Source organism: Equus przewalskii, chromosome 18 (genome assembly GCF_037783145.1).
Source record: "Equus przewalskii isolate Varuska chromosome 18, EquPr2, whole genome shotgun sequence".
NCBI lineage: Eukaryota > Metazoa > Chordata > Mammalia > Perissodactyla > Equidae > Equus > Equus przewalskii.
In genome coordinates this window covers 45,524,034-45,548,394 of record NC_091848.1, presented here as the reverse complement: position 1 = coordinate 45,548,394, position 24,361 = coordinate 45,524,034, and the positions used below count along the sequence as shown (strand labels likewise).

Genomic DNA, 24,361 nt, shown 5'->3' with positions numbered 1-24,361 from the left:
CCCCATCCCATTCCACCTCTGGGAAAAGTGAGTTATAAGCTCATAGACATCTACTCTGGGGTTCCCCCTCAAGGGACAGACTTTCCCCTGCACACAAGGCTGGACGACTGAGTCATACCTTACATCCCATTAACCAATGTCATTGTCTTCAATGGCAGCCACCACTGCTCCCCTTTATTAGGGGTGACAATGTGGTGATTCTGTCTAGGTGACCTGCATGTGGGGGCCACTGTCTTTTTGGGAGGGAAATAAGTTTGAGAATTTGGACTATAACCTGAAGGTGGTAGGTAAGCGACTAGTCAGAGTCAGGAGGTACTTCTAAGGAGAAAGGCCTGGCTGCCTGGTACTGTGTCCCATCCCTGAGCCCCATTTCTAGCCAGGGAAGCTCTTTCAGAGGGTGGGGCCAGCCAAGATGGTCCCCATCCCACCCCTCACAACTGTCCTTCTTGCCACTTCCTTGAAAGGACATTCCCTGTGTGTCTGCTTCCTTCCTTCAAGCACACAGCTTGAGTGAGTCCACTTCATACTTGGAGCAAGATCCAGCTCATGGCTTTCCCATCCTCGGCTAAGCCCACTCTCTGCCCTGGTTAGGAAAGGTGCTAGGAGAGGCTGGGTGTGGAGCACACTGCCCAGCTCAGCTGGGAGCAGCAGCAGGAGGGAGCCATTTCTCTGGAAAGTGTTACTACACACCCTTCTTGATCATCCCAGTTAAGTGCAGGAGTGGGGACCAGTTCACCTGCACATTCCTGGTCATGAGGGACAGAAGGAATCCAGACAATAACCTTCATCTAGACAAAACACATAAAAACAAAAGACAGTCAATCAACATTCAGCTTGATTAACGTCTTGGGAGAAAGCTAACATGAGTCTTCAGGGATGAAAATAAATGGCTATGGGCTGCGGGGCTGTGGGCATGAGGCTGACCTTGTCACTGCCTAAGCGAGGAAGGCAAGGGCAGGACTTGCAGCCCTTGCCCCAGTGTGATTACAGCTGTACCCTGACAGGACGTGGCAGCGTTCTGTGACATTCAATTTTGCTTGCTTGGCATGTGTGCATACACTCACACACTCACACACGCAGAGCTGGAATTGAAATCCTCTTGAGTGAGAATTCCTGTGCCACATTTAAGGGGCCTGCATTTGACAGGTTGCTACCTAGTTATGGACTAAAATCTCACCAGGCCCCCTGCAGCTTATCACCTGTCATTTCAAAGCAAAGACCTCCTGCGTCCCCTTTCTGTGTCACATCTCGTCGACTCATTCTCAGCCGAATCTTACTTCCATTACAAGCTTGATGCCACCTCCCTGACTTTCATCAGATGAGAACTTGGGAAAAAAAAAAAAAGGAAAAGAGAAAAAAAAAAATCCTGTTCTGTGTTTTGACTTGGACTCTAGATGTTATTCTCTCAGTCCAGCTTGAAAGAAGAAAAGCCCACCCCAGGAGGGGCCCGGTCTGCTTTGCCGTCTTCTGCCACCACACAGTCTCTGAAGTGTGTGAAGAAGAGAGGAAGAGACAATTAACACTCAGCACCAATCTGCATTTCCTTTTTAGCTGCCATTTACACGCTGCTCAGGTTTTGAAAACCAGCATTTCATGCTACTCCCCAGAGAGCCAGCACCAGCTTCAGCAGGATCCATCTGCACAGCAGTCACATTGCTGAAATCTCCAACCAACCCAGAATTCATTTATTTATTTTTTGAAAAATGAGAGAGAGGAAGAGAGAGGGTGCAAGCGGCTGAGCCCGCCAGCTGGGTGAGCGGAATAGATTAGGATCTGGTAATATTTCACGCTCACGCTTGACCAATCCCCGCGCTGGTCTAGGCAGGGGTGAGTCAGTGGAGTTTTTCTTTGATCGTCTTCTAGATTAGTGCGAGCGGTGAGTGAATGAGCAAGAGCAGGGTGACAACAGCGGATGACAGGCTGTGAGGTTCGAGGCAGGAAGGACACACTCGATAAGTTTTGGTGCTGCTCATCAGCCTGTGTGTCAGCACGTGCTGGCTGATGGGGACCAGCAGGGAGAAAAGCCGTACTGGGAAGTCACTGCTGGTGTGGGACAAGTTATAAGAGGCTTCTGGAGGAGGGAAATGTGTATCATCAGTTCCTCGGGTCTGGCCAACTTGCTTTATTTCCTCCAGCCCCCAAGGAGTTGAGAACTGAAGCATAATAGCTTCGATAACCTTTGTTATTTTATCATTATTATTTTTTAAACTGAATTCACCACCACAGGAGGGCAGAGTCAATGGTCACAGCTGGCTTTTTAAAAAGGGGTTGAGTCATTTTGTGATTGGTAAAACAGAGACTCAGCCTGAGATGAGGGCAATCAAATTTCCTGCTTCACGGCATCAGTTGATCACCACAGGGGTCAGAAAGAAGTGTTTTTCTCTTGCAAGTCCTGGCACGAATATCTAGGTGAATGCAAGAAAAAAGAGTTAGCTTTTTTTTTTAGAGAGATAGCAGGGTTGAAAAGCCCATCTTTGCTTGAATAGGCCAACGAGAGCTGTGATTCCATTTAGCTCTGCTCAGATGGCCGTTGTGATTACAGTGTTAGAGACACGTTTCCCAACTAAGTAGGGCAAGATGGCACCCTCTGCATGGGCACTGATTTGCCTCTGGATGGGCACAGGTGTGCTCAGGTGGGGAAAATTCCTTCAGACAGGGGTAGGAGGTAGGGTGAGCACGTGGCAGTTGGAAGAGAAATTCGTGAGTGAAAATAAAAGACTCAGAAGGAGCCCATAGTGATCCACGGATGCAGTTACACATCAGGTCAACCCATGTGGTCTCAAGGTACAAGGGTGTTTTTCATCTCTTACAGTAACACAGATGTATAACTTGGGTTTCTCAGCCCACCAGCGAGGGGGCAAAGACAAGGTTACGATACACAGCTTTTATTTTCCTTGGCTCTGCCCTTACTAGGGGGGACCTCCAATCCTTCACCTTCTTAGATAGTTTTTGGAGTTCCTTGTGACAAAGACGTCCCTCTTCTACTGTTCTAACTCAATGCCACTGGAGTCTGACTGCAGGGGTTCAAATCCTAAATTCATTCATTCGGTCAAAGTACATTTAAAAGGAGTGCCTGCTATGAGCCTGCCCTTGTTCTAGATGCTGAAGAAAGATCAGTCCAAGCTCTCATATAATTTAGGTTCCCGTGAAGGGAGACAAATATAAATAAGTAAACAGCTAAATATATAATGTTCCAGATAGACATAAATGTTATGGAGAAAAATAGTTTGGGGGGCAGTAAGGAGAACAGGTGCTGAAGGTAATGGCGGTGTGATATGAGGTCAGCAAGGCTGTGAAGGGCTCACTTCTGAGGCGAATCTACAGTAGAGACTGAAAGGAACAAACCATCTGGTGCAAAGAATCTGGAAGAGAGAGCAGTCAGCACAAAGCCACAGGGGCAGGAGTGTGCTCAGTGTGTCCCAGGGACAGCGAGGAGGCCAGTCGACTCCACAAGTCTGGATGGCAAAGGAGAGGTGTAGGCTGCAGGAATGATTGTAGCTAGAGAAGGGAAATGACCTGAAGACTGAAACCCTGGGAGATTCCAACATCTAAACGTTGAGAGAGACAAGGACGAACAAGCAGAGGAGACTGAGATGACCCGCTGGTGAGAGAGTGGTGTCCTGGAAGGGAAGGAAAGAAGGCACTTTAAGAAGGAAGGAGTGAGCACGTGCGTCAAATAATACGGGCAGTTCAAGTTAGAATGAGAGTTTGCCACTGCGTTTAGCAACGGGTTGTCGTTGGTGACCTCGACAAGCACTGTTTTGGTAGAATGGAGGGAACAAAAGCCTATCTGGGATGTGTTCAAGAAAAGACAGAAGAGAAGAATTAGAGAGAATGAGTAAAGACAACCATTTTAAGGAGTTTTGTCCTAAGGGGGAACAGAAGTGGGGTAGTAGTTTGATTTAGATGTGGGGTCCGATTTTGGTTTGTGTTTTTGACTGGAGAAATAACATTATGTTTGCACACAGATTCAGCAGAGAAGGAAAACTGATGCTAGAGCAATGTCCTTGGGTAGGCGTGAGTGAACGGGACCTGGTGCAAAGGGGAGGGGTTGGCTTTAGATAGAAGGACAGTTCATCCACGGCAACAAGAGGGAAGGTAAAGTACGTGGACATAAACGCAGAAAGATGGGTAGATGTGATGGTAGCAACTTGTTCAAATTCTTTTCCTGATTGCCAATTTTCTGAATGAAGTGGAGGGTGAAGTTATCAGCTGAGAGTTCCTGAAGGGGAAGAGATGTGTTGGAGGTTTGAAGAGAGAGGAACGGGTGAAATAGTCCTGGGAAAGTGCGTGGACTGGGGAAACATGGTAGGCTGCCAGGAAGCGCTGGGGGCCCATGTGAGGTTTGTGACGAGGAGTAAAGTGAGACCCTTCAGCAGGGTTGTTTTTCTTCAGTAGCTTTAGCTGCTCAGGTGCGGGCATCGAATAAGGGGAGAGCCAGCTTGAACCTGGCTTAGGGTTTTGCCAGCTGAGTATGAAGAGGGGAGAGTGGGTTGAGGCAGTCGAAGGTGTGCACAGGGAACAACACAACCCATGCCCACAGAATCTAAGTTGAGTAAGGAGGGCAGGAGGTAGTGAAGGCATGAGAGACAATAAAGATTCCAGGAATGAACAAGGGTTCGAAGGTCTAGTGTGGTCTAAGAATGGTTGCAGCTGGGAGATGAGAAAAGGTGAGCGGGAGAGGGAGGCGGCAGTGGCCTGAGAGGGAGATGTAGAAACAGAGAGCGCAGTTGTGGTGGTTGGTGATGTCTCGGTGGGGCTGGGAAGCTGGCTGGTTGAGGTGAGGTAGAACGAAATCCTTGGGGGAGAGGAGGTGAAATAACTGGGGGCCAGCACTTTGAGAGGAGCCAACTCCCAGTAAGGAGGAAGCCCAACACTCCCCTTGGCCCAGGGGCTCAAGAGGAACGAAAGTGAAGACAAACTCCATTTTGGGTGGGATCTGCTCCTCCATTTGTTAGTTAAGTGACTCTGGGGGAATTACTTAACCTCCTTGTGCCTCAGTTTTCCCAAAGGGAAAATGGAGATAACAATTGTAACTTCCTCACAGGGTCGTTCTGAGGATTCAGTGAGATAATGTATGAAATGTGCTTATCACAGTACCTGGCCCAAAGTGGGTTTTGTTTTGTTTTTTAATTGAAGCAGTTTTATCAGCTGTCTGGGTCACCAGGACCCCAGTATTTCCGAAGGGACAGAATGAGCCCTTGGCAGGTGCTGAGGAGCTTCTCAAGGAGGGTGAGGTGCAGGGTAAAGATGCTGACTGAGCTGTGAGAAGTGTAGTTCAGAGAGGAGGGTGAGGAGAGCAGATCCCCGGCCAAGACAGAGCAATTAACTACGTAGAGGCGGAGAGGCTTGACAGAAGAAAAGGGAAGTAAACCGTGTTTCTAATCAGAGCCACACGAGGGCTGCCTGGAGGTGCTATTGGTAACTGATGTGCCTCTGACAATAATTAGAAACAACTTCCAGAGACTTAGAGGATAAAGTCACCTAGTGATATTGTTTACCACAGAGAGTAGTGTCTGCAGTGAAAATGGATGTTATTGTTTCCTCAGAACACATTAGAAGGTGACTGCGTGGTGAATAGATTTTTCAAGATATTTGACATTCACTGACTTTCTCTTTAACTCCTCTTAGTCACGGAGGCCATTACGGTAATGACAATACCTGGATTTATCTCTGTTAATGGCAGAAGACATGTGAGAGATAAACCCTCCCTGTGTGGGCTCCCACCTCATGAATTTAGCAGCTTTGCCTCCCAGAGCCACTGAGACACCTGAGGGATTCTGGGAGTGCAGTAGGTCCAGACCGCAGCTTCAGTCCAAGAGTGGCTCACCCTCAAAGGCTGAGTGACTGAATTAGCATGGATGGCATTGCCTTTTTCTAATGAGAGCTTTATTTTATGTCACTTGGAATTAAATGAGATAATGTCTATTAAGTGCTTAGCACAGAGCCTGGCACATAGCAAGCACTCAGAAAGGGTTGACATTAATTATTATTTTCCCAGGTTCTATGATAAGACTTAGGGGCCTTCCATATTTGGGAAACTCCAAGCCCTGGGGGTGGGGGTAGACATGGGGGAAATCAGTGGCGTTATTAGGCCATGGAGCAAATGGGTTATATTTCCCTTGGGAGGCCCAAGGTTCAGTGGCTTCAGTTTTTCCTTGAGTTGGCTTTTCTCTGGGCCTGAGCCTGTAGCCAAAATGCCAAATGGCAGTTCACTAGGGAGGGTACTACACAGGGATTTGAAGTCAAAGCCTTATAATCAGACTATGTGCATTTGTCTTATGCTCCTCTGCACTCACAGCCGAGTGAGCACTGATGTAGTGCTCAGCGAAGAAAGCAAGGGGTGGGACATCTATCATTGTAACCCAGCCTCCAAGCTAAAGGGCCAAAGGGAGCCAGGACAGCTCCCGCCATGCTCTGGCCCAGTTCACCAGGATGGGAAACAATGGTAAAGGTTTGTTGAAGTCTAAGCCCTACAGGTGTTTCTCAAAAGCAGTGTTATTGGCATTTGGGGAGGGACAATTCTTCACCGAGTGGGACTATCCCAATCAATGCAGGATATATGACACCTGTGGCCCCCATCCACTGAATGTCAGTAGAGCCTCTCTCCTCGCTGCACTGTAATAACCAGAACGACCCCACACATTCTTAACCTCCCCAGGGTGGGAATCACAGTGTGAGGGACAACATGCCTGGAAGGTCCTCCCTGAGAGATGCCTGCACACCAGCTAGCTGGCTGGCGGCCTGGCCTCAGCTGGGTCACTGCCTGATGCTGGTTCTCAAATGGGGGAGGCTGGCAGAGCAAGCCCTCAGAGTGAACAAGTATTTAAAGACTGCAGATCCTGACTGTCTCCTCCTTGGAGATGTGACCCTCTCTGAGAGGGCTGCGTTAGCCACAGTATGTATGTGTCCCACCTCATCCCATGCCACCAGCAGAGCAGAGGATTGACTCTAAGGCTAAAGAAGCTGAAGATTCAGAGCCACTTCCAAGGCTCATGTATGAAAGAAACTTGATAAAATTCCCAAATTTGAAATAATCCTACAATTTTATATGACATTACCAGTAACGCCTCATTTGAGAAGTTTGGCTGTGGAATGATATTAAGAATAGCTACAAATGATTACGTCTGTGTGTGCCAGACACTGTAGACCAGGTGCTTTCAAAAGTTCTGTTTGTTATTTTTTTCATTACTTTTATTTTATAATGGAAGAAATTGAGGCACAGAAATATTAAATGCCTTGCCTAACATCACACAGCCAATAGGGTTAAGAGTCAGAATTCAAACCCCCAAATTTCTGCTTCCAAAGCCCCACATGCTCTGCCTTTGGCTACACTGCCTCTTAGGCAGGGGGGAATAATTAATACAAAGAGGCATGTGTAAAGTAAAGCGGTTGCTGTTTACCGAAAGAGTGGGCATCCTGGGCTTGGCTGACAGCAGAGGGTCCCTGAGGAGCTGGGCATCTGGCCGCCAGGGCAGCGATGGGGGCTGGCTGTGGGGGACAACGGGCAGCTGCCGGGAGGGAAATTGAAGAGTTTGACCAGGCCCAACTCAATCTGGAAGCTACTCTTTCTGAAAAAAACAGCGACGTTACCCTCCTCTCGCTGAGCAGAGTACATGAGCCATCAGATCCGCCAGCTCTGGAGCGGAGGGGCAGGCCAGGCAGACAGACAGAAAAATCAGCAGCAAGCATTGTGACGAGGGGATGGAGGGAGCAGCCGTTTGAGGAGTGTTGTTGGTAAAGATTTGGTATTTGAGTTACATGTTGAACACGTATAGGAATCAAGAACGTACATTTTCAGAGAATAGTAAATAAAAGTCACATATACAAGAAAGGTACACCCCAGTGTGACTCATGTGGATCAAGAGCAGTGTGTAGCAGACAGGAGAGTTCCAGAGGTCAGAAAGAGACACATTTTCTTATCCACAATGAGCAAGTGTATTTCTCCAGCTTCTTAATGAGGAAGAGTTTGAAATGTACATGAGAAACCCCTTATTCAGTGTTGTATACAATTATGCTTAAATAAGCTATGCGTGATTTTCGTTACATGATGTAGATTCATTATCGACAATCCCCGTTTTGCCATTACAGAAGAGTTAAAGATCCACTGGGTAATTTGACAATGAGCAAAATGAAAAATGCACATGCTCTCTGAGCCACTTGTTGGAACGTATCCCACAGAACTCCTAGCATGGGTACATAAAGATATACGGACAAAGGTATTTATTATAGCACTAGTTGAAAAAATTATGGTACAGCAGATAGTGGGTAATCATGCAATCACTAAAAAAGGTTTGAATAGATGTTATACTAAATGAAGAAAAAACAATATGCAAAATAATCTTATGGCACAAGGTGCAAACACAGTCTTATGATTATTTCAAAAGCACTGTGTGTGTATATTTGTGTAAATATTAAAGAATAAAGTCTAGGAGGACTATGGATACCTTTGAAAGTTGAAGTTAGAAATAAGGAATTTTCAGTTTTTATTTTATACTGTTGCCCGAAAAGTAGAAGTGGGGGATTGTGGGTGAGTTTTATTTCCTTTTTGTGCCTTTTCTGTATTTTTCCAAGTTTCCTGTAATGAACCTGTGTTGCTTTTATGATCAGCATCATTTCTGCCTGGGAAGCAATGTGGTGCAGAGGCCAAGGGGATGAGTTCTGGAGTCAATTGCCCGAGTTCACAGCCCAGCGCTCCTGCTTGGCAGTGGGTGACGACCGTGGGAGGATGCCTTCACTGCTCTGTGACAGTTGCCACATTTGTAACACAGAGACAATAACCATATGCACCTCATGAGATTGATGGGAGGATTAAGTGAGACCCTTGTGTAAAGGGCGTGGTCAGCATTTAGGAAGCGTTAGCCACTACTGCTGAGTGTGGACTTCCTTAAAAGAAAGGTCAAGCTCAGGGGCATGGGCAGATAGGTTAATGTCGAGCAAAGGCCTATGCTTTGCTGTCTTCATCTAAGATTGGAGGGATAGGACCCAACTGGAGCAGAAACACACCGATGAGAAGATAATAATGGCAGGATCTCGCTCAGGGCGATTTCCTCTCTCAGTAGAGCCACAGGGAAAAGGCCCAGAATAACTCTTTGGTTTGGGTTCTTGCCCACCTTTCTTATGGTCCAGCAAGCCTTTTCCTCCTTCCTGCAGTCCAATTCCTGCCTGATTTTCTGGGAATGAAGTTTGAATGTTTTAGTGGAGGGTGTCCTCACCCCACTCCACTGACAGGCAGGGACAAAGGGAGCCCACCCTTTCCCCAAGATCTGCAATCCCCTTAGCAAATCTGGTCAGGCTGGACCTGTCACCGAGTCTTTCTTCATTCTGAAGCTTAAACAAATGGTCAGACCCCAGGAGCTGGGTTCTGCCCACAGTAGAAATTGGTTTCTCAGAATTTACTGTTGGGCTCTGAAGCCTGTGGTCGCTGAAAATAACTCATGACCCTACTTGTGGTTCCTCTTCAGATAAATCATAAGCCACACAGTTCAGTGTGTTTGAAAGTTGCAGTAGTCAGCGTAGATCTCAGCACTCTGACTTGACTGGTTGATGTAACAGAAAGGCTTCCAAGTAATTAAGAAGTAGTCACCTGGAGGCCACATAAGGACAAAGAAACACCGTGAAACAACTGAGCATGTGGAAGCTCCACGTCTGAGAGCAGCCCTCCCTCTTGCTACATTAGACCATGGCTGTGCCAGTTTGCCACTTGAGATCCCTTACAGCTCTGAGAATTCAGGGGAAGGCACATATGGTCAAGATGCCTCACAGTCTGGTCCCAGTCATTATAGCCAGACTACCACTTTCCCTTCCTCTTGCCTCTGCCCCTGCCCCTAAGCCGTCATGGGAGACTTGCTCATCTCTGACACCCAAGACGTGTGTCTCTCCATGCCAGCTCATACTCCCCTATCCATAGTGCTTTTGTGTTGCTTCTCTGATTGGCCATTTGTAGTGCCTTCTGAATGACCCCATTCAACTATAATTTGCTCTATAAGTCTTTCTAGAGCCTTCTATGCAGAATTGATTGTCTCCACCTTGGTCCTTCCTAACATTTTGTTCATACTTATGTCTCTCATTTTCCTTTTTATTTTACTATTATTTTTATTGATTTATTATTTATTTTATTATCTTATTTCTCTTATTGTGGTGTGTTATATAGTTAATCACTAGTCCTCAAATCTCAGTGGGCAACAGAATTTAAAAGCAGGGGCCGGCCCAGTGGCGCAGCAGTTAAGTTCGCACGTTCCGCATTGGTGGCCCAGAGTTCGCCGGGTCGGATCCCGGGTGCGGACATGGCACCGCTTGGCAGGCCGTGCTGTGGTAGGCGTCCCACATATAAAGTAGAAGAAGATGGGCACGGATGTTAGCTCAGGGCCAGTCTTCCTCAGCAAAAAGAGGAGGATTGGCAGCAGATGTTAGCTCAGGGCTAATCTTCCTCAAGAAAAAAAAAGAATTTAAAAATTGCAGGACAACAACAATCTATTGAACACCAAGGGTGTGCAGGCCTAGGATTGGAAGAATAGAGTACTCCCAAATAGATGGGGTCCCAGCATGTATCTTAGGTTATTGTGTTCTGTCTCCCAGATGGGACCTCTGATTCAGTAGCTCTATCACAGAGCCTGGGAATCTGCACGTATTAATTAATTACAACCCTGGGTGATTCTGATTCAAGTGGTCAGAGACACACTCTTTGGGTAACAGTGCAGTAAACTTACAGCTTATACGCATGCAATGAATATCATTTGTAATATTGCTGTAGGGTAATTTGAATCCAAGTGCTTTGAGCCTGCTATGTGAGAACCAGTCACTAGCTAGTAAGTCAAGTTAACTAACCATCTAGGACCCTCATCTCAATGAGTTTGTGGTTCTCTTCCAGTCTTTGAATCAATGGTGTAGCAGTACCTAAACAAGTATACTGGGGAACTGGATTCTGCAAAATACATGGGAAAATGTGCTAGAAACTATAGTTGCAGAATAAAGACAGTACTATTGGGCAACAGAAGAGGGAGAAATTAATTTTGGCTGGGATAATTAATTTATAGCTAGCAGTTGAATGAAATGCCAAAAGCAAACAAACACACACAGGTGTTCAGGATTGTTTTTCTGACACCATTTGCCGTTCATTTGTGTGTTGCTTGCTATGAGCAGGAACACGGGTGTAACTGGAGATCTGTGAATGCCAATCTTCAAGAGAAGGAGCTGCCAAGGAGGACTTTGATATGGTCAAAGAATTTTGTTTGGCATTTCAGAAACCTTATTACAAAGATACCTTAATAGACAATACTGAGATATATTCAGTTCAAAGCTCAAGAAAATCATAATGTGGGGAAAGGGCTTTGCAGAGGTCACACAATAACTTACCTTTATAGAATTTTGACATTCCCCAGAGGAAACATGAAATTATGCAATTTTTATACAATCGATCAATTCCAGAATAGTCTATTTGCCCAAGCAGTGGGCTTCTGGCAATTCTGTCTCTCCCTGTAGCATTGTTTTGTTGGTTTTCTGAAGATTTAGTCAGAGGAGCTCGGGAAAGACCCCAGGATTTAGCAAGAAACACCACATTTACATCAGACATTTATGTAATCATTAACAAAGTCTATTTGTTGACCACCTGCTACACACCAAGGACAGTGTTAACCTCTAGGAGTCAGTACTCCAAAAATAGGCTCTGACCTCACTGTCCTGTAGATACAGTCGAGTGGGAGTTACAGAAAAGTAAACAGGTAATTATACTAAATGTGACAAACTCTACCTGGGGGTGTACGCAGAGTGCGATGGAACACATAAGAGGGGTATCTATTCACATTTGAAGTTATTGGTAAAAGTAGCTTAAGACTTTGTTTTGTGGCCTAAGAAGTAGGGGTAATGACGAGTTCTATGGAAGAGTCCATAAGCTGACTCTCAGGACAAACCAGAGGAAATGCGAAGTCAGTAAATTGCGATAGAAAAAAAGGCAATTAGAGGCAGCACTTTAAGGACTGGCGTCTGGGTAAACTGACTCGCTCTTCCTGAGAATGAATGACCCTTTAGTCTGGTGTCACTAAAGACTGGACATGGGTTTGCCATGTGATATAGTGTCTTAAGGGTGCTGCCCAGGGACTAATGCTCACAGATACAAAATGGTCTGGGCCTGGAACAAGCTGCCAGGTAGACCGAACAGGTCTATGCCTACTGCCTCAGAGGCTCACAGTTTGCTCTCTGGGCCTTGGATTGGTGGATTCAGCTTTGTACAACAGAAACCACTCTAGTAAACTTAAGCAGAAATATTACCAGATACTAATATTATCAGATATTAAGTGGCTATAAAATTATTTGAGGGCTGGAAGAGCTGGATCCAGGATGAGCTTCCAAGGATACTCCCAGACCCCAAAGGCATATAAACCTCAGCCATAATCAGAACAGTTACATCTCTGCTGCAGGAGGCCACTGAGTTAGGAAGCCGCTGACTGCAGAACATGCTGCCTCTGTCTCAATCCATGCCAGCAAGTGGGGTCTTCCCATCTTCCTCCTTTCAAGTTTACTTGGTGAATTTGAAAGGTTAGCTTGATGAGTGTTTCTGGAATCTTAGTTAAAAAGGAGTCTGGGAAATGTAGTTTTTTTTCTTTCTGGTCTCTTCAGCACAGGAAGGCACACAAGGAGGAGGTTAGAATAAACTCGAAGCAGGCTAATTATAGTATCTGCTACATGTGCCTATCTTTTCTTGGTCTAATCAGGTTCTACTGGGAGATTTGAAGCCCCAAGAACATACCCAGCTCCCACTCTTTTAATTAATAGGACAAGGGCCTTGTGGGTGGAATACTGGGTCCTGCTGACCCCAGAGAGTAGGGGACTTGGGGGAACTTGGGTCTTTCTCCAAAGGTTATGGGAGCTGGAGAAGGACAGCCATGGAGTTGATGAGGATGCGATGGGAAGGGCCATGCACAGACAACAGAGTATTAGGAGAGCAGTGGGAGATGTGAGGAGAGTAAGGGAGGTACAGAGTTAAAGAGGCAGCTGGGTCTCAGTGGCCCCAGAAAGCAGTTGAGATTTCAAGAGCAGGAACTCAGGAATGGCCACCTGGTTATCTGATTTTCTGCTGGAAGTTGTGATGTTGGTCCATTACTGGATTAATCAGGAGGGCACATGCATACCACCCAGTGTCTTCCTGGCTTCCCTGGCTTCCCAGGGTCACTTACCGGTTGATTTTAGCCTCAAGAGTTCCTGAAAGAAACAGATCACTCAATAGGATTGCCTCTCTGAGCAGCTTTCCTTCTGAGGTAGGCCTTCCTTTGTCTTCCCTGGTGGGATTGGGTCATGAGACCCACCTTCAGGCCCAGTACGACCCAGATCCTGAGCCAATCGTGACAGAAGCAGGAGGTGAAAGAACTCCAGCATCATCATTCAGGAGGATTCAAAATAAGAACTAGATGCCAATGGACCTGGTGGTATATGGACCACCATGGATTCATTCCTTCATTCACTCACTTAACCACATCTATTGAGCCCCTGTCATGTGGCAGGCATGGGCATGCTCTGCACAGTGATATAATGGCAAGCAGTCTAAAAGATAAGTCAGACTCCTTTAGATGGAGAAGTGAGGAAAAGCATATCAGGTGAGAAAATGGGATCTGCACAAGCCCCGTGGCTGAAGTGGAAGTAACGAGAGGCAGTGTGGCTGGAGGGGTGGGCAGGGGCCAGGCCAGCAAGGCCACGTTAGCCCCATTAGTGATTTTTGCCTTCTCCTAGGGGCAAAGAGAAGCCATTGAAAAGGGTTCTAGGTGAGAGGGTGAACTACGATCAGATCAGTGTTTAAAAGCTGCTTTACAATTTCTAAAATATCTCATTTTCTCTTTTTCTCCAAGGATTGCAAGGATGGGGAGGGGCAACAGAAGACCTGGGGAGATGAGTTAGGAAGGCTCTGCAGTCGTTGTGGAGGGAAGAAATGAGAATACGTAGATAGAGGGTGGTGGGGGTGGCAGAGAGGAGGAAGGGACAGGACAGAGATCTTTAGAGGAGGAAGAAGACTCTCCAAGAAAGAAGAGCAGTTTCGTTCTTGTCTCTCTGTTCTAGTCACTTCAAACACTATTTTCACTTTTAGACTTGGTTTTCTTCACGTTTGTCTTTTCAACTTATATCCTAGTATAAGAAAATCAAAGGAAATAGATTTATTTAAGAAAAGTCACATAGCAATATGGACACGCTTACGTATAACCCATGCCAAAGACTTTGAAACGGGATACAATATGTATTACGTGTAGTGCCATAGTTAAGAGCATGGACTTTGCAGGCAGAGTATTAGCTGTGTGACCCAGGATGAGCTATTTCACTTTTCTAAGCTTCAGACTTACCGTCTATAAAATGGGGATAAAAATAGTACCTAACTTGATGGGTTGCTCTGAGAATTAAATGAGATAATCCATATAAGGCCATTTGCAGAGAGCCTGGCATAATAAAAATGCTCAATGAATGTTAACTAGTATTATTATTCATAGCTGTGAGCTGACCGTCTCCTATACAGTTGATGGATGCTCTTACGGGCCTTCAGAGCCAGCACGGAGCACCGCACAAGCAGTTATTGTCTGACAGACTTGTGCACAGATTGCAAGGACTCTGAAAAGGTGGTTCAACATATTGAATTTAATTCTGCCTTTTTCTCCCAAAGCCAGGTTCTGCTTCTGGGACTGTGCAGAACTGGCTGGAGAAGCACTGTATGGTGGGGAGGACGGGGAGGAGAGGGGGAAGACGATTGCTGAGGGGCAAGACTATGAAGTAGAACACAGGATTTCTGTGCCGGTTGGGTAATTTGGTAGTAGTTTTACTGTGGCTCATTTTGTTATAGGGCTCTGCTTTGCTTTCTTATTCCGCATTCATTCATTGAACATTTACACTGTGCCGAGCACTGTTATAGGTACTGGGGATCCAGCCATGAACAAAGTCCTAGCTTCTGTGCAGCTTAAATTTTGGTGGGGTTATCTTTCTTGTTAGCAAATTTTATTCTCCTGGAAGTCTTAGCTGGCCTAAACTTCTTCTTCCATGATAGGAATAAAAGGAACCAATGGAACACATTGCTGGTTCTGGAACCATATTGAAAAGAAAGGCCTGTTGTGTGGAATTTGGAGCTTACTCCTTTGGAGGAATTCAGTTGTATTTTGTAAGGGAGGGGAATAATAGAGAAGTTAATAAGCCCAATGAACACTCCTATTAGTCCTCAAAATATCTGTATGAGTAATGTTGTCACAGATGAAGAAACTGAGGCTAAGAGGTTAAATGATTTTTCTCAAGTGGAAGTAGGACTCAAGATTTGGACTTCACATCCACGCTTTATTTCTTTCTTTTATAAGTCGGGAGTTATTAACATAATGGCAAACAGATAAATCTAACGGCATTAGCCCATGGGCAGTTGACTGAGTGCTGGTGCTTGGAATTTCTGTTAACAGATTTTACAGTGAGTACACTTTCAGAGAGACTAATCTTCATGGCATGTGACATAGCTTAGTGGTTCCCAAATGCTAGTCCATGGACCAATGACAGTGTATGACAAACTTGCCACCAATCTCAGTAAAATGGAAAATAAAGTAAATTTAAGTTAAAAGCTGTTTCTCTCACAATTTATCTTCCCAACTTTCCACTATGGAATGATGGTGTTAGTAGGAGGTAGTTAGGTTTTTGTTTGTTTGTTTTAAAATGTTATTTTACAAAATAAAAAGTTGGCAAGCCTATGTCTGTCAATTCTTTTTTGTTAAAATTTACCATTTGGTAAATTCAAAAGGCTGTGGAAACCTGATATAGCTAACTACATGAAAAATAGTTCTCTTTCTGGCAATATGAAATACTAGGTATTAAAAAAACCCTTCTGGTGCAAAGCACCTAAAAAAGAAAGGAAAATTGGAAAAATTATATATTTTAAAAAATGCATAGTTGTATTGGCAAGAAAGGAAAATTCCTAGAGGCCAAAAATGATAAGAAAGCACAAATCAAAGAAAACTACATTTGAGAGAGGGGAGAAAAATCTCAAGGTGTGAGTAAGGTAGGAAATAGGATCAAAGACTCTTGCCTAAAGCTAGTGCTCCCAAAAGGTGACATCCTTGGTGAAAAGAGGAAATAGGAAAAAAAGTGCCCCTCAAAGGAAGCCCAGTACACACAACTGTCTATCTTACCCTTGGGATGCTAGGAAGGATAAATTTCTCCTGAGAAGTTCATAGCCATGAGTCACTCTCATTGGATTTAAGGCTGGAATTCCCATTACTAATATGAGCTGAAAAATCCCAAGCTGAGAATTCAAAATAGTTTGAGTTGGGAAGTGCCTCCAGGTGCCCCATAGGAGCAAATATAAATTTTCTCTGAGGGCAGGCACCTTACTTTCCAGCCTCAAAGAATATCCTACAGATATAATTCCAATTAGCTCAAAATTAAAAATCACAAAATAAACGAGGAAATAAGATATGGGAAGAAATCCAGAAAAACATCAAGCAGCAGAACGAGAACTTTAAAAATTTAAGATATTAGAAGTGTTGGATACAAAATATAAAATAAAAGAAGTACTGAAAGTATAAGAAATTACTAAGAATATTAAAAAGAAAAACCAATTAGAACGTGTATAAGTGAAAAATATAACCACTGGCATTTAGAAGTTTCAGTTAGATAGGTGAAAAGAGAGTTAATGAACTTGAAGATATGAAGTGATTACTCTGAAAGCATGGAGGAATAAAGACATGGATGGAAGGTTAAGTTAAGAGAAAGGGAAGATAAAGTGAGAAGGTACAATATACATCTAACTGGAATCACAGAAAGTAATAACAGACATAATGCGGGAGATGCATATCCGAAGTTTCAATGAATGGAAAATTTCCAAAATTGATGACATACAGGAATCCTCACATTCAGAAATCCTTATGAGTACCAAGCATGATAAATTAGAAAACCATACCTAGACATAACACCGAAATTACAGAACAAAGATAAACAGATCTTGAAAGAAGCTAGAGAGAAAAGAAAAATAACCTTTAAAAGACTGATAGGAGCCGGCCCCATGGCTGAGTGGTTAAGTTGGCATGCTCTGCTTTGGCAGCCCAGGGTTTCACCAGTTTGGATCCTGGGTGCGGACCTAGCACCGCTCATCAAGCCATGCTAAGTTGGCGTCCCTCGTGGCAGAAGTAGAAGGACCTTCAACTAGAATATACAACTATGTACTGGGGGGCATTGGGGAGAAAGCAAAAAAAGAATGATAATTAGCTGATAGCTGACTTCTCAACAGCATCAATGGAAATGAGAGATACATATTCAAAATCTTTCACTGAACAATAGTTAACAAGCCAAATGTGGGATCTAAAGAATGACATCTCCAAATGGCCTACATTTTATTAGCCTTAAGAAAATGCCTTTTCACCCATAACTGGAATGAATTACCTCACAAACTTGGAATTGAAATATGGACATTTTTTCCAATTAGCCACCTGTTCACATGTCCCACGTGCCTCATTTCAGGAAGTTCAGCATCTTCCAAGAGTTCTTATGCCCCTTAAATTAAATTGTCTAACAACATTGGGCACTAACTGCAAAGTGGGTCAGTCCTCTTCTAATGCCAAATGTAGAGGGAAATGGAATTTGGTCAGTTTATACCACCCAGTACAGTTACTTTTTCTCTGCCGTATGTATTGCAGTTGAATTTTGCCTTGAAAAATTCCATGGATACTTGGCTATTACAAGGACATTTTGATGAGTTCAGATCACTGCATAATCACAGTGAGACCCCACTTGGGGACTCTTAAATTACAACTTTCTTGAGTGACAATCATAACCTCCCAGGGAGCAGTAGGTCAGAGTCCACTTCAGGAACTGACCCCAAATGGGCAGAATTTACTTATATCATGACCCAGCTGCCAACTTCTCTTGCTAAAGGAGAACAAAACTCACAAAATCAACTTCTTGTGCAGCAAATCTATTGGGGGAAACTACTATAACTGAAATATCCAAGCAGGGTTTTACCTGTGGGTTACAGGTTTGCTCGTGTGAAAATCCCACTCCTTGTTTATTTCTAACTAGAGAAAATATTTCTGATGGTATATGATCCCAATGAAATGATGTTAACAAATATTCACACATATCGTAAACACAGGCAAATCCTAAGATATAATCAGTGGGGAGCAAACTTGTTTTCCTTACTGGAGAAAAGATCTGATTGCTTGGTATGAATATCATGTTGGAAAAATGCAGCTACACTTCTCATTCTTCAGAACCCTAACATACACTGTGAAGTCTGAAAGTAAACCCAGTATAAGCAAACCACATTCATTCAGCAGCAAACATTTAGAAGTCAGCTGTAGCCAGCAAATGTGTGTGTGTGTTTATGTGTGTGTACACACAACACATCGACATTAACAGCAAAATACTTTTCTCGTGATCAACTCTGAGAAGATAAAAACCTGACACCTAAAATCTAATCACTTGCAAAAGGGCATTTGTCAGTTACAGGATTTTAAAGGAAATGAAAGTTCACTGAAGAGTGCCTATGCTGAACTCATCTTTCGCAGGTATTATTCTATGTTCATGCTGACTCATTTTTAAACTACCTTATCATTTATTAAGTGTGGCCTACTAGCTCTGAAGCCTTGATTTCAGTTTTTCTTTTTTAAGGTATAGTAACACCAGGGCTTTAAAAATCCTATAAAATTCATGCTTTATAAGAAATGATAGGAGTCATTTGTATTCCATGATGCTATTTTAATTAAAATATTTGAAACATTTATTGCGAAAATAATATATGCTCTTTATTTAAAAAACATGCAAACAACACTGAAGTATATAAAGTAAAAACTGAAAGTTCCCTAAAACCCTTGACCATCCCATTCTCCTTAGAGAACCACTGTTAACAGTGTTAGGGTCATTCGTCCAGAGCTGGATTTATTTCCTGCAACTTGCTCTTTTGCCTAACACTATATCTGAAGCTATCTGAACATTAGCACATAACACAAACATTATTTTTTCACAGTATTTCATAGAACAGATGTACCGAAACTTGTTTCCTTATGGATGGACATTTAGGTTGTTTTCAATGTTTCACATATAAAAACAAAATTACAGTGAGTATTTTTTGTACACATGTCTCTGCACATTTGTGAGACTATTTCTCTAGGCTGGATTTCTAGAAATTGAATTAATAGGTCAAAGGATCTACATGGTTTATATTGTAATACATTGTATTGATTTTTGAAAATTTTAATTTTCTTCCCAAGTTTTCCATCAGTCTAACTTGGCTGTATTTTATTTAGTTTGTTTTAGCTTTAGTTCAATCTCTAGAAAACTGCTGACATGGTTTGGAGAAGCCCCTTTACAGAGGACTAAAGAAGCTGAGAACTGCAGAGGAAAGAATTAGGGCTCACCTGGGAAAGCCACGCAGCCACGCCATCATCCCCACACCCCAGAGAAAATGAATCAAAACAAACAAGGATCTCGAAGTCAAGAAGAAAATGACACTGCTGGATGTTCAGAACCACATGAAGAAAGAAACTGAAAAACATTAAAGCCTTAAATGGTCTTACATGACGCAGCAAAATGTGCCACATTCATATGTGGATCCTTATCTCCTTAAATATAAAATAATTTTATGTGGCAGTATTTTTAATATTCTAATTTCTTACAAGTTTCAAGTATTTCATGACTTAAGCCTGCATATCTCTCACAAAGATTTATGCTCCTCAAGACTACAGACAATTTGGAACAAAGAGTGCTGTCAACAAAATCTTTACACAGCTGCCCTCAACTGCACAGCTCTCCCATCACTAGACAGAAGTGAATATTTATATAAAGGACAAATTAAGGGGCAAGCCCCATTTACCTTTCAAATATCCTCAAAATAAAGAGCTGAATTCAAATTTTCAGAGGCTTGGCTTTCAGAGAAGTCTGGAAGAAGCTGTGCAAACAATTCTTTTTCTTTTCTCTTTGACAGCATCCTCCTCCTCATTCTTTTAAAAATACTTCTGAGACAGCTTGGTGCTATAACTTATGGAGAGAGCTGTAGCAGAAGTTTCTGCCAAGTGCACAATAACTCAGAGGTCTCTCTCCTGGATGAATTCTCAGATGCCAGGTAAGATATTTCCCATGGCCAAAAGTGGTTTATATTCAAAAGGTCTTTCCCCAGCATAAGTTCTATGATGTTGGCTGAAGCAGGCCCGCCTGCAAAAGGTCTTTCCACACAGCTTACACTCTTAGTGAGTTTCTCTCCAGCATGAATTCTTTGATGGTAAAGTGAGGGATAAGCAGCAGCTTAAAGCTGTCCTATAGTGACGGGATTCAGAGTGCCTCTCTCCAGTGTGACTCAAGTGTCAAGGGAAAGAAAAGTTGTCACAAAAGGCTTTCCCACATTATTTGCACTGAAAGGTTTTTCCTCTAGTGTGGATCTTCTTATGCTTAACAAAAGCGGATCGGTAGGCAAAGGCCTTTCCACATTCCCTGCACTCATAGGGCTTCTCTCCAGTGTGCCTCCTTGTGTGTCGAGTGAGGGAATAGCTGTAGTAGAAACCTTTCCCACATTCTTTACACTCATAGGGCTTTCCTGCACTGTGGGTCATCCCATGTCGGAAAAAAACAGAGTGGTAGGTGAAGGTCTTTCCACATTCGCTGCACTTGTAGGGCTTCTCTCCCGTGTGAATCCTCATGTGTCGAGTTAAGGAAGACTTGTAGTGAAAGGCTTTTCCACATTCTTTGCACTCAATGGGTTTTTCTCCGGTGTGGGTCAGACTATGCTGGACAAAAACAGAGTGGGAGTTGAAGGTCCTTCCACACTCTCTGCACTCATGGGGCTTCTTGCCAGTGTGGATCCGCTGGTGGTACGTGAGGTGTGACCTGCGGCTGAAGAGCTTCCCACACACCACACACTTATAGGGCTTCTCCCCAGTGTGAATCCTCATGTGCCGGCCCAAGTCTACCTTTTCCTGAAAGGCTTTCCCACACTCCTGGCATTCATAAGGCTTCACCCCAGTGTGAATCCGCTGATGTCGAACAAGTACGTAATTCTTGTGAAACACTTTCCCGCATTCTTCGCATTTGTAGAGGGTCTTCCCTGCATGAACCAACGCGTCTTTACTCAGTCCCTGTGAATCACATTCATGGAGCGCATTTCCTCCAGAGTCTTGCTTCTGTAAAACCCTTGAGCGCAGACTATCATCTGTTCCCAACCCATCACATTCAAGGCTCATATGTGGAAGGAAGGTCTCCTCGTGGGAGACGGTAAGTGGCCTCAAGTGCCCTTCCTGCATTTCCAACAATACTTCCTGATCTCTGGCTTGCTCCAAGCCGGAGGACCTCCTGGCTCCCTGAGTCAGTCTTATCCAGAGCAAGGCTCCCTAAGACAAAGCGGGCTGGTCTCGGGTTTTACTTGTCACCTGGACAGATGATTCGGCAAAGGCCTCTCTTCCCTCTTACCCGTGCATCAGCTGTTACATCAACTCTGGGTTGGGAACCGCAAGCTCCAGTGAGACCTGGAGTCTGCAAGTCTCCAGCGTCACTTTCCGGAACAGGGTCCTCTGGGCCTGGTCCAGCTGCCCCAACTCCTTCCAAGCGAGGGTCACGGCGACGTCCAACACCGCAACCTGAGACGCGGCTACAACCAAGCGCACAAAATGTCCACGTGGCACCAGCTTCCGCCTGCGCAGAGGGCACCTCCGCCTACAGATACCAGAAAACACCGCACTCAGGCGCTGCCGCCAGTGGACTACAAGTCCCAGAGGCCGCAGTTTCACTTTTTTGTATCCGGCAATTGAATTTTCAGTTACTATGGAAGTTCACCTGTGTGGCTGGTTGGACGTTCACTCTGGTTGTGTCAGAGAGAACCTCCAAACATGCAGACGAACATGCACGTGAACATGCACAGTGTGGGGAGCAAAAGAGCCATACTAACCGCTTTATTTTACCCGCTGACGCTCATCAAACTGTCCCCGGGGCTGGATGCTAAAGTCAATCCAGTCCAATTACCGAGTGTTGGAAAAGGCATGGAAATTCAGGATCTCTTTTGCATTGCGGATGGTTCTGTCGTTAGTAAAAACATATTGAAAAGCTTTGGCCTCACCTCCAAAGAGAAGCTTTTCCATATGCATCCTGGGAGACATGTATAAGAAAGTTCACGATAGCAAATACCTGGAGAGAGTCCAGGAAAGAGGATGGATGGGGTTCTCCACAGAATGGAGCATTATTCAGCAGCCCGAGAGCACTCTAGTCCACTGCTAGCGGGGGAATCGGAAGCATCACAATATGTGTTGCAGAATCTTCAAAAATTAAGGGCCCAGCGGTGCCAAGTTCCTCTGGAACTGGGTAGGAGGGGAGACCATCATGTGGAGGATGGTGACAGTGGTTTGAGTAAGACCCTGATCCACTGCCCTCCGCTACCCAAGCTGGAGCTGGTTGTTAAAGTGAAGAGAGGATCTTGGAACAAGAGAAGGAGAGGCAAATTTGAAGGTTCTGGCAAACAGTGGAAAGAAGAGGCTTGATGGTCATTGCCACTCTGAGTGCTGGGACCTCTATCATCTTTGCTCTTCGTGGCAGCCGTTTGGAATGTTGTCTGAGAATCTGTCCAGCTCAAGAGGGGACACCTAAAGATACTGACATTGCAGGTCTCCCAGTGAAATGGCCTGGCAGGTTGACTTTCAGCAAATATTTAAACTTAGTTTTATTTTTATGTCTTCTGTGCTGGCCAGAACCTCCATCTACAGTGTTGAAGAGGGGAGATGATAGCAGGTGCTATTTTCATTTTCCTGACGTAAAAAATTCTTCTATTATTTCATACTTGAGAATGTGTTCAGCATGGATTTTTGTGTATCACCTGCTTGATCACTTTCATAATATATATAAATATTAGGGTCAGAGAAATGAAAGGCCAGGCAAACACATCACCTGGGAAAATGTGACAGAGTTTTCTCACCCAAAGGATTTGGTGGAAGTCAGTACAGTCAGGATACAAAGCAGAGAGCTCAGTTGTGTTTTCCAGAGAGCAGGACTCTCCCCAGGATAGGAGGCAGTACTGGATGGCCATGACTTAGGCAGCTATACATGAGCTGGTTTGAATAGGCGCAGGGCTGTCTTGCCTGGGACATGTGCCCCCATAAGTCTCAGGATGCTACATATTTGAGACAAAGTTCTGTCCAGCAGTGGTTCTCTGAGTTTGGTCCTTAGGTTCAGTTGTGTCCACTTCTAAGAGTTCAAGAAAGGCTGACCACTAAATACTGGCATTATAACCATGATAATATGGGCAATTACAAAATGAGTTGGCTTGGCTTCTTGGAAAAGTCTAATTTTTTTCTTTAGCAAATTTACCTTTCAATATATGATTTTAGTGTTATATAACAGTTTTCAAAATGATTAATGCTTTCAATCATTTGAGCCATTGAGTAGCAATGCTTGTAAGTGACCTGAAGATCTCAGCAGGAAGTTGTTATAAATTAGGTCACATCAACAGCTATACTATATTGAGTCTGCTATCTGGGAGTTCTCAGGGGGACTTCTCACAAGGGCTCCTGTGTCAGCCTGGGCCACTGCAGGTGACTTCACACTTGTGAGTATAGACTGTCACCTGCAATTTTCAGTCCTTGGACACACCCATGGGCAGTGTCCACCATCATTCCTCTGCCTCCCTTTAGCACTATAGACCAAGCATGAACACAGACTTTTTCTCTGATATCAGACCAGGATGTGAGTTTATTGAGACTTCACTGAAGGCTGGGGATCACAGACAGACTTCCACACAGAGAATAACTTATAACTGGCTGCTAGTTATGGCTGTTCTTAGGGCCCTCAGTTCCTAGTGTGTCCTCCTGGGACCTCTGTAGGACTGCCTTTCTGTTCAGAGCCCATTCTTCCCCCTTAAGGAAGAGGCCAGGTTACCTCTAACCACCAGAAACACCTTGAACATGATTCGATTCCCCAGAGACTGGCCCAAGTCAAGGCTAAGAGAGAGGTTCAGAAGAAGTTTCCTTCTTAACTCTGTCTCAGGCCCGTCTTCCCCATTTTCTGTTCCCATCTTTTACCTGTAAGGATGACTGATGGGTGTAGTACCTACTTCCTTTAGTGGAGACTCCACCCCCATTCACAGAGTATTAGCCTTACCTTATGTCTACAATAGTACATCCCTTTAGAGCAACATTTCTACAAGATAGCATACTGACTGTTATGGGTTGAGCTGCATCTCCCCCAAAAGATGTTGAAGTCCTAACCCTCAGTAGCCATGAATGTGACTTTATTTGGAAATAGGGTTTTTGCAGATGATCAAGTTAAGTTGCACTCATTAGGGTGAGGCCTAGTCTAATATGACTATGTCCTTATAAAAACATTTCAGAAAAAAAGAGAAAGCTTCTTCCATTAAAAAGACTGATCATGATGGGAAAGAATAGTGTTTTCA

The 24,361-nt window shown here is 44.2% G+C and overlaps 1 protein-coding gene across 1 annotated transcript; it reads right to left on the bottom strand.

Moving 5' to 3' along the window:
• Positions 1-18,681: 18,681 nt before the first annotated feature.
• Positions 18,682-21,600, bottom strand: ZNF80 (zinc finger protein 80). Its single transcript, XM_008523438.2, has one exon. The coding sequence runs from the start codon at positions 21,228-21,230 to the stop codon at positions 20,337-20,339; it is 894 nt and encodes a 297-aa protein (XP_008521660.2). The 5' UTR covers positions 21,231-21,600; the 3' UTR covers positions 18,682-20,336.
• Between the last annotated feature and the right edge of the window lie 2,761 nt (positions 21,601-24,361).